At 41.9% G+C, this 13,709-nt stretch overlaps 2 protein-coding genes across 5 annotated transcripts in view; both read right to left on the bottom strand.

Moving 5' to 3' along the window:
* Positions 1–247: 247 nt before the first annotated feature.
* ddx5 (DEAD (Asp-Glu-Ala-Asp) box helicase 5) lies at positions 248–6,304 on the bottom strand. 2 transcript variants are annotated; one of them, XM_044330839.1, is made up of 13 exons: positions 6,138–6,304; positions 5,288–5,462; positions 5,062–5,158; positions 4,845–4,978; positions 4,665–4,730; positions 4,220–4,361; positions 3,928–4,088; positions 3,642–3,814; positions 3,406–3,516; positions 3,228–3,289; positions 3,070–3,129; positions 1,505–1,726; positions 248–1,266 (listed from the first exon to the last, which is right to left on the bottom strand). In XM_044330839.1, the coding sequence occupies exons 1-13, from the start codon at positions 6,194–6,196 to the stop codon at positions 851–853; spliced, it is 1,878 nt and encodes a 625-aa protein (XP_044186774.1). In that variant the 5' UTR covers positions 6,197–6,304; the 3' UTR covers positions 248–850. The 2 variants fall into 2 exon arrangements, with proteins under 2 accessions (XP_044186774.1, XP_044186775.1); XM_044330840.1 differs by having other exon boundaries at positions 1,053–1,266; positions 1,492–1,726.
* Positions 6,305–7,704: 1,400 nt separating this feature from the next.
* smurf2 (SMAD specific E3 ubiquitin protein ligase 2) overlaps positions 7,705–13,709 on the bottom strand; it is a 52,007-nt gene continuing 46,002 nt past the window's right edge. For all 3 annotated transcript variants that reach the window (XM_044330963.1, XM_044330964.1, XM_044330966.1), the window contains 4 exons: positions 12,921–13,179; positions 12,620–12,821; positions 10,508–10,583; positions 7,705–10,307 (listed from right to left, as the gene is read on the bottom strand). In XM_044330963.1, coding sequence (XP_044186898.1) covers positions 10,208–10,307; positions 10,508–10,583; positions 12,620–12,821; positions 12,921–13,179 — 637 coding nt within the window. In that variant the 3' untranslated portion in view covers positions 7,705–10,207. The remainder of the gene's footprint in view (positions 10,308–10,507; positions 10,584–12,619; positions 12,822–12,920; positions 13,180–13,709) is intronic.

The raw sequence follows: 13,709 nt of genomic DNA, 5'->3' as shown, positions 1-13,709 counted from the left end.
ATTTCCCAAAACTTGGTATCCTCACTCACAGCTACTTGTGTAATTATAACAAGGTGTAATTTTAATGGGCCTTATTCAACATCTTGGCCAATAAGAGTTTAACACGTTTAGCTACAATGTGTCATAAGTTCATTAGTTGCCAGGAGGACAACCTCGCCAGCAAGTGACAGGCAGGGAAAACAAGTTACCAATCCCTCAGCCGCTGGGAAACATGAATGCTACTACGTGAGGAAGGAAGGACAAGATGTACATGTCAGATTTATTTGTATTTGTTCTACATATATTTTGGCAACAAGACAGGAAACAGCAGATTTCTCTGTTGTAATAGGATTCACTGTACACATGAGGAAAAGTATGTAGATTCTTCAAACCATGACACATGGAGGTATCTTTGTAAAACATGACACCTGCTGGACAGAAGAGGTAATACCAGTATTATTTTACCCAGCATTCTTAAAGGGATACTGGCATCCTGCATCAAAAGTTTAGAGAAAACACTGAAAACAACTTTTTTTTTTTGTTTTATTTGAAAGATCATGCAGTGCACTTCCAGGGTAGGAGCTGAACATCACTTTCAATAATACACATGAAAAAAAATCAATACATTTGTAATTACCTAGTACAAAACATAACTAAACATTACAGAGGAATGTAAAATTAAATAGTAATAGGAAAACGAGTGTGCAACGTCACTATTGCTGCACTGCAGATCTTAAAAGGCTTGATAGAGGTTGAAGTTGTTTGTAACCCTGTGTAAATACAAAACAAAAAAAAAAAACAAATCTAGATTGAATAGAACTTAAAACAAGTCAAAAAAGCAATAAATTACTTCTTTCAAGTGTTTGTGTATTTACTGAGTGAACTGAGGAGGCATGGGGTACGGCACCAGCGGTGGGGGAGGATGCTGCGGAGCCTGTGCCTGGGGGAAGGGGAAAGGGGGATGACTTGCACCGTTCTGTGCGCCACCCTTACCAGGGGCGAACTGTGGGGCCTGGAAGTTGTTCTGGCCTCCGAAGGATCCTGTTTGGCTGTTAAAGTTGGACTGTCCGTTACCGTTGTAGCTGCCTCCGCTGAAACCATTGGAGCCGCTGTTATTGCCCCCATAGCCTCCATTCTGTGAATTTGTGCCAAAGGCTTTATTTGGTCCGTTGTCAAAACCTCTACCACTATCCCGGTCCCTAAAACTGCCAAAATCACGCCTTCCAGAGGAATACCTATCCCGGCGGTCATCTCTGTAGTCACCACCTCTGCCGCCCCTTGAACGCCCTGGAAAGGAAAACAAAAAAAACTAATTAAAAACAAAAATTGTAGACAAAAAGCATGGCAATAGTCTTGTTTTTTTTTTTGTTTAAAGCAGAAGTTTAATAACTGTTCTGAGGTACCCTGAAGTTCATAGTGATGAACCCATCCACTTCTCAGAACAGACAGAGGAGAGCAGCAGAAAATAAGTAGCTGCAGTTTGTAGAAAGTGGCACAGTTTCTGTATCTCACCAATTAGATTTACCTCCTCTGACTTCCGCCATTTGGAGGAGCTTGGGGTTGATTGCCTGGTTGGCCTCGCGGAGCACAGAGATGAGGTCACTGGCCTGCCTCACGTTGTTCGGAGTGAAGAAGGTATAGGCTGTGCCTGTCTTTTGGCTACGTGCTGTTCTGCCAATGCGGTGGATATAGTCCTCAGAGTTGTTGGGGTAGTCAAAGTTGATGACAAATTTCACGTCTTCAACATCTGTAAGATTGTGTTGCGGTGTGGCATAAAGGAAAAGGAGGACAGCACACAAAAGACGTGCGCCGGCGCCACCACAACAACCAGATCAAAAACAAAAAGGCCAAGTTAGTACTGTCACAAGGTGGGTATGGATGGTAAATTCCACAAAGCTGCAAAAAACTGGCATTAGACAAAACTACAAACATTCAGTCCACGGGGAGACTACGGTGGGAAAAGAGAAACGATGCACACTCCATTAGCTTCCAATCCAGTGGGATAAAATAAAAACCCTCCCTTCTTGAACCACTGCCAAACCACCCTCAGAAAGAATGGATCAGAAGTCTTACCCTTTTTTGGAGTATGCATTCACTAGTCCATTCCCATTGCAGCACACGCCCCACATATTGTCAAGTGACCCTCAGGTGTCTCTACACAGTAGGGCTGCTATGCACACTACTGCCTCCTAGTGTGCCTGAACTAGCACTTAACCAAGGTCCCTTTGTCACGCACACTCATGAGATGCTTGCTATAAAGCTCACAGTGCAATGTCTCTTGCCAACAAACTGTAGATCTGAACCAATTTGCAGGATGCCTACAAACAGTGCATCCCCACTCTCGTCATGGCAAGATTTTTCCAGACCCAGTGTTCACTTGATCATAATGTCTCTCGTTGGCAGGTCTCGACATGACTTTGAAACGCAGGCGAGGGAGGAATGTGAGCTTGGATTTTGTCCAAGTGTGTCCAACTAGCATGTCCCACTGTCACCAAAAGCGCCAGTAGCCATGTCATTACAGAGGTGAAGGTATGATCGATCTGACAAATTGCTCTTCCGACAGGAGTTTAACTGCAACATTAACGCCACCCATGCTTTACAACGAGTCTACACAACAGAAAGCGCCTTCCAAATGACTCAAATGACTTGCAATGCAGTGCCCAAACATACAAGCAAGGCAATAGGAGACAGTGTAGCTGGGCTTTGAGCTGGGACAGTTACAGAGCCTGGGTGTGTGAAGCAGTCCAAACCATTGCCAGAGAACAGACGAGCATATGGGGGAGGAACTGTGGCCAGCCCTCAACTCGCCCCCACTTTTAGGCAGGCCAGCGCGTTATGCTGCACATGGGCCTGGTCACCTCTGTATATCTGCACAACTGGGAGACCCGTGCCTCGCCAGTCAGGACACCTCCAAGAATCCTCCTTCCCCCTCTGGAGACCTGGGCTTGTCATGCCAAGGCCCTGCCACAAAGACTGCTCCTTCAGGTACAGGGAGAAACTCAGAAAGAAGCAGAAGAGTTAAAGAAAGCAAATACACTTTCTTTTTGAAATACATTAAGAGTACAAAAGCAGTTCAGGTAGGATACTGACCTAGACCCCTGGAGGCAACATCTGTAGCAATGAGAATCGGAGCCTTTCCATATTTGAACTCTAGAAAATTAAAATGAATGAAGATCAGACATGATGTCCTGTAGATTGAACAGCTCAGATTAACCAGTGATGTAAATTTACAAGTGATGCAAGCTTACCATTGAGAACCCAGTCTCTTTCCTGCTGGCTTTTATCCCCATGGATTCCCATAGCTGGCCACCTAACAGAATTGAAGGTTTCAATGTTAATTCATAGAAGTACTTTGTAAATTTAAAGCCAGTAAAGACAGAACAGAAACGCCCTGCTGGGAATCTGTATTTTAGTTGCAAAACTTACCCGTCCCTTCTCATCCTCCTGGTAAGGTCATCACACCGCCTCTTTGTCTCAACAAAGATGATGGTCTTGTTTTCCTTCTCACTCATGATTTCCTCAAGCAGACGGATGAGTCTACATAAATAAGACAGTCACTCAGTTAGTAACATTATAAACACTGCAAAGAAAGCATCACAGTCATTCGTCAAAAGATTTGCTTCAACAACACTTGCTATTACTGCCAAGGACACATTACTCACTTGTTCTCCTTTTCTCCATCACTGCAGACATCCACTATCTGTAGGATGTTGTGGTTGGCACTGAGCTGCAGAGCACCAACATTGATCTGCACATAGTCCTTCAGGAAATCCTCCGCCAGCTGGCGAACCTCTTTGGGCCAAGTGGCACTCCACATCAGAGTCTGACGGTCAGGCTGCAAAAACAACGTAACAATTAGCAATACATTCAGTTATGTTACACAACTATGGAAACCTAAGAAAATGTTGAAAGGGCTGAATGTTGTTGAAAGAAACACTAGAAACTTACTCTGATTTGGTCGACAATTTTCCGGATCTGTGGTTCAAAGCCCATGTCCAGCATTCTGTCAGCCTCATCCAGCACAAGATAAGTGCAACGACGCAGGTTTGTCTTTCCTGCTTCAAGGAAGTCAATGAGCCTGCCTGGGGTGGCGATGCAGATCTCCACACCTTAAATGGAAAAAGTCTTAGTGAGAACATAACCCCCTAGAAGATGAAACTGGTGAAGAACCCATGACTCAGCGCATGCGGTCCTGTAAAACCACAACTTAGTGTTAAAAATATAGCACTATATATGCTACCTCTTTCAAGGTCACGGATCTGGGGTCCCTTAGGTGCTCCTCCGTAGATACAGGTGGACTTGAGGCGAGAAGCTCTGCCATATTCTGCGGCCACCTGTTGCACCTGCTGTGCCAGCTCACGGGTCGGGGCCAGCACCAAGCACTGTTGAGGGAGAAATAATGGCTTTTTAGTTCAAGTTCAACAGGCAGCTACACATTTAACAGTTATCACCTCCCACTGAAGAAATACATGTCAGGAAACCAGAATTCTGGTTATGTTGCAACATCAGACCACTCACTGCTGTGTAGCAACAAGCAATTTTCATTTCTCATAAAAGTTCTGAGTCTTAAGTCAATACTTCCACTATGTCGTTCTAACAGTCATAATTAAAATGTGCAACATACAATACTAAAAACTATCTCCCAGACCAAAAGCATGTAATCAATGTGACAAGTTATGACTTACAATAGGACCATCTCCACGTTCCAGGAAAGGCTGGTGGTTGATGTGAACGATTGCAGGCAACAGATACTGCAAAGCAAACACAACAGTCACTTTCATGAGCTACACAAGTGCAATAGTGATAATGAAACCATCTCCTCACTGAACACACCAAATAATGCCATGTCAGAGAGACTAACTTACAGAAAGCGTCTTGCCAGAGCCAGTCTGTGCAATGCCGACCATATCATTGCCGCTAAGAGCCAGAGGCCAGCCCTGAGCCTGGATGGGTGTTGGTTCACTCCAGTTCTGTTTGTTGATTACATCCATCACATAGGCTGGAGAAGAGTTGACAACAATTAGTCAAGATGCACAAAAACTTTCTTTGAGATGTTATTTATCCAAATGTTCAAAAACTTACAGGGAAAGCTGGCCTCGTGGAACTTTTGGATTGGATTTGGGCAATCTCTCCCCTTCACCGTAATTGTTTTGGACCTCCTGTACTGTTCAACTTCTTGCTACAAGATAAGAACGATGGAGACAAGTTTAGTACAGTGGTCATAACAGATTGTGTAACTATAACACGTGCAGGGAGTACATTTCTGGCAGTGTTGCATAACATTTCATGAAGCACGCTGACTACATACCAGACCCCTCCGGGCAACATCGGGATGCTGCTGATAAAAGTTCTTCTCAAATTTAGGGAGCTCGTCCAGGTTCCAGTGCTTCTTCCGCAGCCGATCGCCGGGATTACCGAACTTCCCTCCGCCGCCGCCGCTACCACCACGGTTGCCACCAAAGCGAGGAGGACCGCCGCCATAGCTGCAATAAACGACAGTCATGTTTTTACAAAGTCAAGTTCGACTCGGTCAACTCGTTTAGCGCATAAAAAACCGCAGTTTAAGACGAACACAGCCCTGACTTAACTGCGTCATTCTGTGAAATGATATAGCTGCCATATACTTTCCAACCAGCAGAGGAACAATGGAAAAACACCCGGCATTTTGTATCCGCATTCATGCTGCCACATGGCGAAAAGCCGACTAGCCAGCTGTATTAGCTACGCTAATCCGTGCCGGGGCAACATACATTACATGTTCACTACAAAGTCAATATCTTGAATATAGTAGGTTTATCTTGAGAAAAGTGTATGTAACATAGTAGCCTTGCAATATCAGCCCCCATTACTGTGAAATGTAACGGCAGGCTAGCTAACGATATGCTATCCTGAAGCTAACGGAAGGCCTCGGGACAAACACAACTACAACAGGCTCCGTCCGCCGGCCTGGGCCTTGTGGGTGAATACAGCGAGCAGCTGACATTTATCAATTAGTAGGTTCTTAATGAACAACGCAAAGTCAATTATGTGGAATTCCTTAAATCATATATCCATGTTATTTAGCTAATCGGTTAATTTTGTCTTGGTTATAAAAAGTCAGCCATTACGGATCACACGAGGGCAAAGATCGTCTAAAACGTATAAGAAAAGGTGCTTACCCTCTGTCTCTATCTCTGTCCCGGTCTCTGCCACGATCTCTGTCGGCATATCCTGGCATATTGTAAACAAGGTGTATAAATGAAAATATAAATACCCTAAACTGTGGTTCAACCGCCGACTAAAAAAACCCGAGCGGCTGTGCTGCTGAAATGCCGGTAAAGAAAAAAATGAGGCCCGGTATATATTGCAAGAGGAAGTCCTCCTTCCTATGTATTCATCCGCTACACGGTTTTCAACCACTTCAGCTGCTCGTGACTGACACCACAGACAAATAGAGCAGTGAAACTTATATTACAAAGATTACTAAGATGACTAAAGTTAAAAAATATACTAAATCTATGTCACCGTTATATACTGTAATTATCTGAGTAAGGACAGACAGAAGAACATGAAAACACGCTTTGAAAAAAAATCACATACAAACATTGTTTATGTAAACCTGAAAAATCTGAACGCATGTACTGTATTCTTTTTTCTTTTACACTTTGAGGGAGTGGCAGCTTTAAAAGCCCAAAGCCCGGTTTCTGGTGCTTCCTTTTAATAAAACTACTGTTGCTAGTTGATGATCATAGCGAATGTTTGCGGATGAATATGTACTAGACAGAAACTGGTAATCCGGCTTCTGACTGTGCTTCCGATGTATTACGGTAAATGACGTCAACAGGACCAACCCTAACATGAAAGAGACGACCTTTTTTTTCTTTTCTTTTTTTCCCAAGTGTACCAAATGTGTCTCGTGATGAATTTTCACGGAACTTCTGTTGGAATAATTTAAAAGGCGAATTAAAGACTTTTTAGTTTGTTGTTTTTGGCAAACAAAACGGATACATTGATGTTGAAAGTGTGGCAGAAAGCAGTTTTCTCCCTGAGGAAAAGAAACAGGGGTCATGAAGGCCACTTCTGATGTCTCTGCACATTGTCTTTATATGATTATGGGCCTGCACCTTCATTAATACTGAGTACTACACCATAAAACAAAACTTTTACTAACTCTGTATGAAAGTGGCCAAAACAAGTAAGACAAAATACAAACTTTGGATGTTTATATTTTGTTAGCTATGACATATTTGTTCTTGATACTCATCACATATTTGTTTTTGACTGATGCTCTGGAAGTATCAGAATGTGAACTAATGACTTTATCCTGATAAAATCTAATCTCCTATCCTTTTTCCTCTTTTCAGAGAAAGAGTTTGTCAAAACCTTTCTGTTGTATGAGTTACATATCTACAAAACTAAAATTGCTTGTCACCTTATTTTCTCACCAACAGCCCCTGTTCGGTGCATTTTACCCTTTTCCTGCCCCCCTTCTGAGACCATCTGCCAGACATTGTAATCCAGTGTAGTATCAGTGAATACACAGTGGGTGGTCAGGGATGTGCCATTCTGATGTAAAGGCCTCCCCCACTTTGCATCCCCACTTGACTCTCAGCCAGTACAGTATCAACAAGCCTGCTTAAGCACAACTACTATTGTTAGTAGACTAACAATAATACTGATTAAAAGGCTGTTTTCCTTTTTACATGTGAAACAAGCATTCAATAAGAAAAAAAAAGAGGCAAGTCATATTTTTATACAAGGCCTTACATTGTTAGACAAAGGCAAGTTTAATTAGAACTAATTACACACAAAAATAAAATACTCTTACAAAATGATAGTGTTAACATACATCAAATTGCATCAGTCAGCTATGAGAGATATAGTCCTGCTAGTGGATCATGCTATTAAAAAAAAAAACAAACAAAAAAAACAAACAAACAAACAAGAGCGGCATCTCTCAACTTTGACTTGTTTAATAAAAAGTTCAGTTCTTCAGTGAGAGGCAGCTACGGGGCGATGCTGAGCGATGTAGTGTAGGAACAGACAGTAGGGCGATCAGCTTGTGCACTGGACTTATAGGTGAATGAATATCTGGTACAGAAGTCACCATTCAATACAAACGGTAACCTCGTTCTGTTTGTGTGCAATTCCTTTTTTCATTTCAAGAAAAATCTTTTTCTACTTAAGTTAAAGATAAATTACAGGTTGTTTGATCCACATATATGAACAATATCTTATTACTGTACAAAGCACCATCTGAGGACACTTTTCACTTTGCATACACTTTGTCTACATAAAAGAACAAAAATGAACTGCTCTTTTTGTGTGTGTATGCAAACGTTAAGAACAGTCCACGGTCATAGAGATTGCTAGACAGGCAGCATCTTTTGAAAACATTCAAGAATTTCATTTTCAATTGTAGAAAACAATCCCCCCTCCCTCCCCTTTCTCTAAATAAAACATTATTGATAGGACTGTGTAGCAGGCTAAAACAGGAGTTCATCTCATTCAGTTCACTTTCAATCAAAAGCACATATGGAGACATGCAAGAATTACTGTATGTTAATGGTCTGCTGTGGGCAAAACGATGCACATGACAGGACTGTTCAACCTCTTTAACATTCATAAAAATCAAGACAAATGGTCAGAATTAGTTTCTTGTCAGTCATCAAATCAAATGACATTACAAACTACATATGACATCTCCTGAGAATGTGGCTAGGTAGAGCTCTTTTGTGGCCACAAACAGGTATGAGCATGAGTAGTGTGTTGTGCACTTTAAACAGTAGTATGTCAATGAGTAAGGTTGCCAATATAAGACAAACGTTAATGCTTTTTAGCACCACATGGCTAGAAGGTAGTAGAGGTTTTTCTTTTTTTTTTTTCAACAACAATATGGAGGCAGCACAAAGTAGATTATGATGGACTTTGGACTCTTGGATTCTGAACAGAACATTAGAAATTCATGGTAGCTTTCATGCTCGTGACATAAATATAGCCCAGCTACAAATGACAAACTGCTAAAAAATTGTAAGAGACGGGAAACATCACATCACCATATGTAGCTCCAGGATGAAATCAGTAGAATTTAAAGGGTCCGCTCAATATTTGCAAAGATTCATTCATTCAAAAATGATTATGGCACTCAGAGGACATTGTGTGTTTAAGATTTTTTGCCCTTAAGACATCCCTCTCCTTGCACAGTATGAGAGGTAATGCCAAGAAATAAACTACAGCATTCTTAATTGAAATTCAGTCAAGCTTAATTCTGTTTTCACAAATTGTCTTCTATAATTTAAACAGCAACACTTAACATTAAAAGGTTTTATTTTTCTGAAACATTGGAAAGGGGTTTCTGAAATATAACAGCAATAAATTATATATATTATATAGAATTTTATTGATTCTTTTTCAGTTTTCCCTGTTATATAAAAATAACACATTTCAAGCTATTCATTCATTTATTCATTTTTAAACAAAACTAGCTGTCAAACGTGTGAAATAGGTGTCTGGGAATGCAACGCTAGATGTTGGGCAGCGACTCGGGAGCAGAGATCCCTGCTGCTGTCTTTGGAGAGGGCTGTAAACAGTCGGGCTCGGCCTAATTCAGTCTCTAGTCTTGCCTTCTCATCCGCACACATCCCCGTTATTCCAGCCTTGGCATAACTGATAGCTTCAATGTGATCACTCTGAGGCACCAAACAGCCTGAGTCATGCACACTCCACATCCAAATTTAGTGTTTCCAAGTGGTTGAGGCAACCATTAATAAACCCTGTACTCTAGTAAACAAACCAGTCTTGTTAATGCGGGTATTGTTTCAGAGTGGGCTGACTGTGTTCTGCTTGGTGAGAGGGAGCATTGCTACATGGAATACAGTCTATTTTTTTTTTAAATGCTAAAATGAACTTAGAAAAAAAGGGAAGAGCCAGCAAATTCTGCAGGTTCCACAAGTTAGTAAATAGTCTGAGTTATTAGCAGCTGAAGAGATCCTTTTCAATGATAAAAAAAAGACATAAAGGAGGGCTGGAGGGTCTAAAAAAACCCCAGAGTTAGATGATATTTTCTGGTCTTCTTTGCACACCCGCCGTTAGCTTGGCCACATGTCCCCGGGGAAGTTAGGGCGTCCCTGGGTGAAGCAACCGTGGATGACCCCCGTCTGAGTGGACTGATTTGTAAAGGGAGGGGGGGCTGATCATGGCCAAACCATGTTGCTTCTGGTTGTTGCTGAGCTCTGCCTGCACCAGTGACTCACTCCACAGCGAAACCACACGTCTCCTCGATGGCAGTGAGCAACTTGTCGTACAGTTTGTCATAGTGCTCGTAAGGAGGAATGTCAATCCGATTGAAGCTGGAAGAAAAGAAGGAGAGAATTTAAAACACGGAGATGTTTGATAGATAATTCCTTAACTTGTGTGAAAATTGATTGAATATGGGTAAACTAATAGGAAGTGCTTTGTCAAGGTTTAACAGCACACTTCCCCCTTTGTCTCAAAGGCAGGCGCCGTGTTGCATGACTGGATAATAGTATAATGTTGACAGTTTCCTCACCAGGTGTGGGCTTTGGGCAGGTTGTTGGTGCTGGCATCAATCTGGTGGATGGTAAAGAGCCGTGGGCCAGCAGCACCTGTATAAAAACAACAGTAAAACTGAGTCAACAAGAAGAGACAAAGTGTGTGCAAAGGTATCAACGGTTATAAAAGGTATCTAGATGAGTCATTGTAGACTGAGGTGTGTCATTTCTTTTATGTTGGACTTGTCTACGTTGCTTACAGCTGACATTGCTGAAAATAATGCTTTAGAACTACAAGCAAGCAATGAACAAATCATCTAAAAAAAAAAAGTACATTAGTGACTGTCTGACTTTTTTTTTTTTTTTTTTAAAATGGTGCAATTTTCCAGTGTGATGTTTTCTGTTATTGAAGACAAATCCGTTTATTTAGTTAAACATTCAGAAGATCAGAGATTTTACTGGCGAGAAATTTCCAAAAGACGACGCCCACAATGGGAAAAGAAATCCCTGATATTTTTCAAAAGGCTTATACAGATGCTACTTATATTTTGCTCTTCGAAATGTAAAAAGAGACCATACTCTGAATATTAAAGCAAGATGGGAAGCAGAGGGTTATTTCACAATAACAGAGGAAGAATGGGACAGGATCTGCAGACAGCAATGTTTAATGACAAGCTCTCCCTCCTGGAGAGAATTCAGCTGGAACAATGTGACTCGGTTCTTCTGTACTCCAGCGCAAAAGACTAACTACTCTAATCAGACTGCCTGCTGGAGGTCCTGTGGAAGCGCTGTGGCAAACCACTCTCACATTTTCTGGAATTGTTCCTCTGTGACTCCATTTTGGAGAGGTGTCCACGGTGTCCTGGAGGCACCAAATGAAAATCTAGTTTAATCTTAAAATCATGTACCTTGGTGATGCAAAGCGAGATAAATATTTGTTGAGGGTGTTGTTAGTGCCATGCAAAAAGAATACAACCAGAAAATGGCTTAAGAAAGACAAACCAACCACAGGGATGTGTGAGAGGATCGACTTAGTTTACAATATATACACAATGGAGAGAATTACGTTAAAACTAAGAACTCAAATTGATGAAAATTGGTCAAAATGGCTTACCCATGTGTCAACTATACAGCCGACTATAATGTGTGTCCCACCGTAGGTATATATACAGTATTTGTAGATTTTGTTGTTAAGATCCTCCCCTTGTTGTTTATTACATTTTTAACTTTTTCATTTATTTATTTTATGTCTGGTTGGCGCATATGCATCACTTCTGTTTACCTGTGTTCTTTTAAAAAAAATCTAATAAAAAGTGAATAACGAAAAATGAAAAATATTCAGATGTTCTTGAGAGTAGTCTAACGATGCATAATATTGTACAGAAAGCCCCATAAAGAGTACACTATTTAAATACCAGCAAGACTAAATGAGTTGATTTTGACACTTGACAGCAGCCATGTATCCAACTTTTAAAATCAAAGCAATGCCACAGGCACAGCCACTGCAAGTCCAAGTGTGTGTGTGTGTGTGTGTGTGTGTTGTTTTTGGGTCTTTTGGCCTCTGGTGATGTTTTGACCAAGAAGGGATGGCCATGTTATATAAGGTGTGGAAGGGCGCTGTCTGCCTGTGAGACAAGACGAGCTGTGGATCACGGTGTACTCCTCATGCCTGGGTGCTCTGTCTCTGGGCTGCTCTGTCTCTGGGCTGCACTGTCTGCCAGGATGGACCCACTGAACCACTGCACTATGCGCAGACTCAGGGTTCATGTCAGGTCGGAGAAACCCAGAGACACAGACACACGCAGAGAAGCAAAGACTCCCACACACACACACACACACACACACTCTCTAGATTGTGGTGACAGAGCCTGTGAACAGGGAACAGTCTGTGCAACAAAGACTGTGACTACCACACCTTCTTACACTTTGGATCTCACATCACATTAGCATAAGTACTCCTTTAAAATGCATGACCTGGCCAATACCTCTGAATGCTTAATCTGGTTTGACTCCATCACACAAAGAAAGCAATTCACACCAAACTACTTCATAGGAAGCTTCATATGTAGACTTTCTTGCGATTCCGATGTTAGGGAGGTATCTACATAACAAAACATAGTATGCACAGTTTACATCATGAGTGTCATTACCTTGGAGGGCTTTGAAACCTTGCAGGGGAACCCTGGAAGAGCCGGTGACAAACTGCAGCAGCCGGGCTCTGCGCTCCTCGTCGAAGGACTCCACAGCTTTCCAAAACCATTTGACGATGTTGCTGTCTGGAGTGCAATGTTTGAGCCGCGTGTTGGACTTCCAGTCATTGATGTCGATTTTACCCAGGCCGCATACAATCAGCTACAGGTAGAAGAGAGAGGAGTGTCATGAAATCACATCAATGTGTTTAATTCAATCACGCAACGTGACTTAGGGCATGACAAAGACAAATTAAAGTACCTCTAGCTCCTTCTCATCGAAAGCCTTGAGCAGGTGTTGGGGGATGACCTCATTGAAGCCCTTCTGCAGAGCCAGGAACTGAGCCTCTATGCCTCGCAGAAAACGCCAGTTGACGTAGAGTCGGACGTATTCTTTCTTTGTGTCCTGGGTGACGGGGATGCTCTTACCGTTCGGCTTGAGCTCATGCTGAATGATCTCTCCATAGGCATTGTGTTCTACACAGAAGGTGTGGTCCAGCACACCTGTGATGTCATTGTCCCTGAAGAGAGATAAAAATTTGAATTTGTTGTTAAAAAAAATATTAAATGAGATTAAAAATCATCTCAATATCACCGGCTGAAAAGTGGTGAGATGGGTAGGTTGAATGTAGCTTTGAATGTCCTTGAATGTGTGCTGATCGGTGAAAGCAGCAGATGTGATGTTCAGCTGGAGTGAAAACATGCATAAACACATGACCTGCAGACACGTGCTTACAGACCAATGATGTAAGAATTGTTCAAAAACCCTGGGGGGCGCTGTCACCATTGTATGGGAGTGAGGTTTTTATTTAAGGGTAAAACAACCCAATCAGATGGTAGATTGTGAGATGTGCTTTTCATTTGTGAAATTTACATAAAGTTGCATATTTTTCTTTGACAAGCACAGCTGAGAGTTGCTTGTGTCTTATGTTAACTGTGCACAGAGATAATGAGAATAATTCTGTGTGATATGTGGCAAACAGTCCCCCCCCCCCCACTTTTTAAATCAAGTCAAAAAAGATCATCTCATAGCTAAGTGCAGCGCATAACA

Source organism: Thunnus albacares, chromosome 17 (genome assembly GCF_914725855.1).
Source record: "Thunnus albacares chromosome 17, fThuAlb1.1, whole genome shotgun sequence".
NCBI lineage: Eukaryota > Metazoa > Chordata > Actinopteri > Scombriformes > Scombridae > Thunnus > Thunnus albacares.
This window is presented reverse-complemented; position numbering and strand designations above follow the sequence as displayed.

What these genes read in the sequence shown, in the direction of transcription:
- ddx5 (XM_044330839.1), bottom strand. Translation starts at nt 6,196, where the DNA reads ATGCCAGGATATGCCGACAGAGATCGTGGCAGAGACCGGGACAGAGAT. An exon ending in GCTCTGGCAAGACGCTTTCT is followed by an intron (nt 4,731 to 4,844) that starts GTAAGTTAGTCT and finishes TTTGCTTTGCAG; the next exon opens with TATCTGTTGCCTGCAATCGT. An exon ending in GATGGAGAAAAGGAGAACAA is followed by an intron (nt 3,517 to 3,641) that starts GTGAGTAATGTG and finishes TTATTTATGTAG; the next exon opens with ACTCATCCGTCTGCTTGAGG.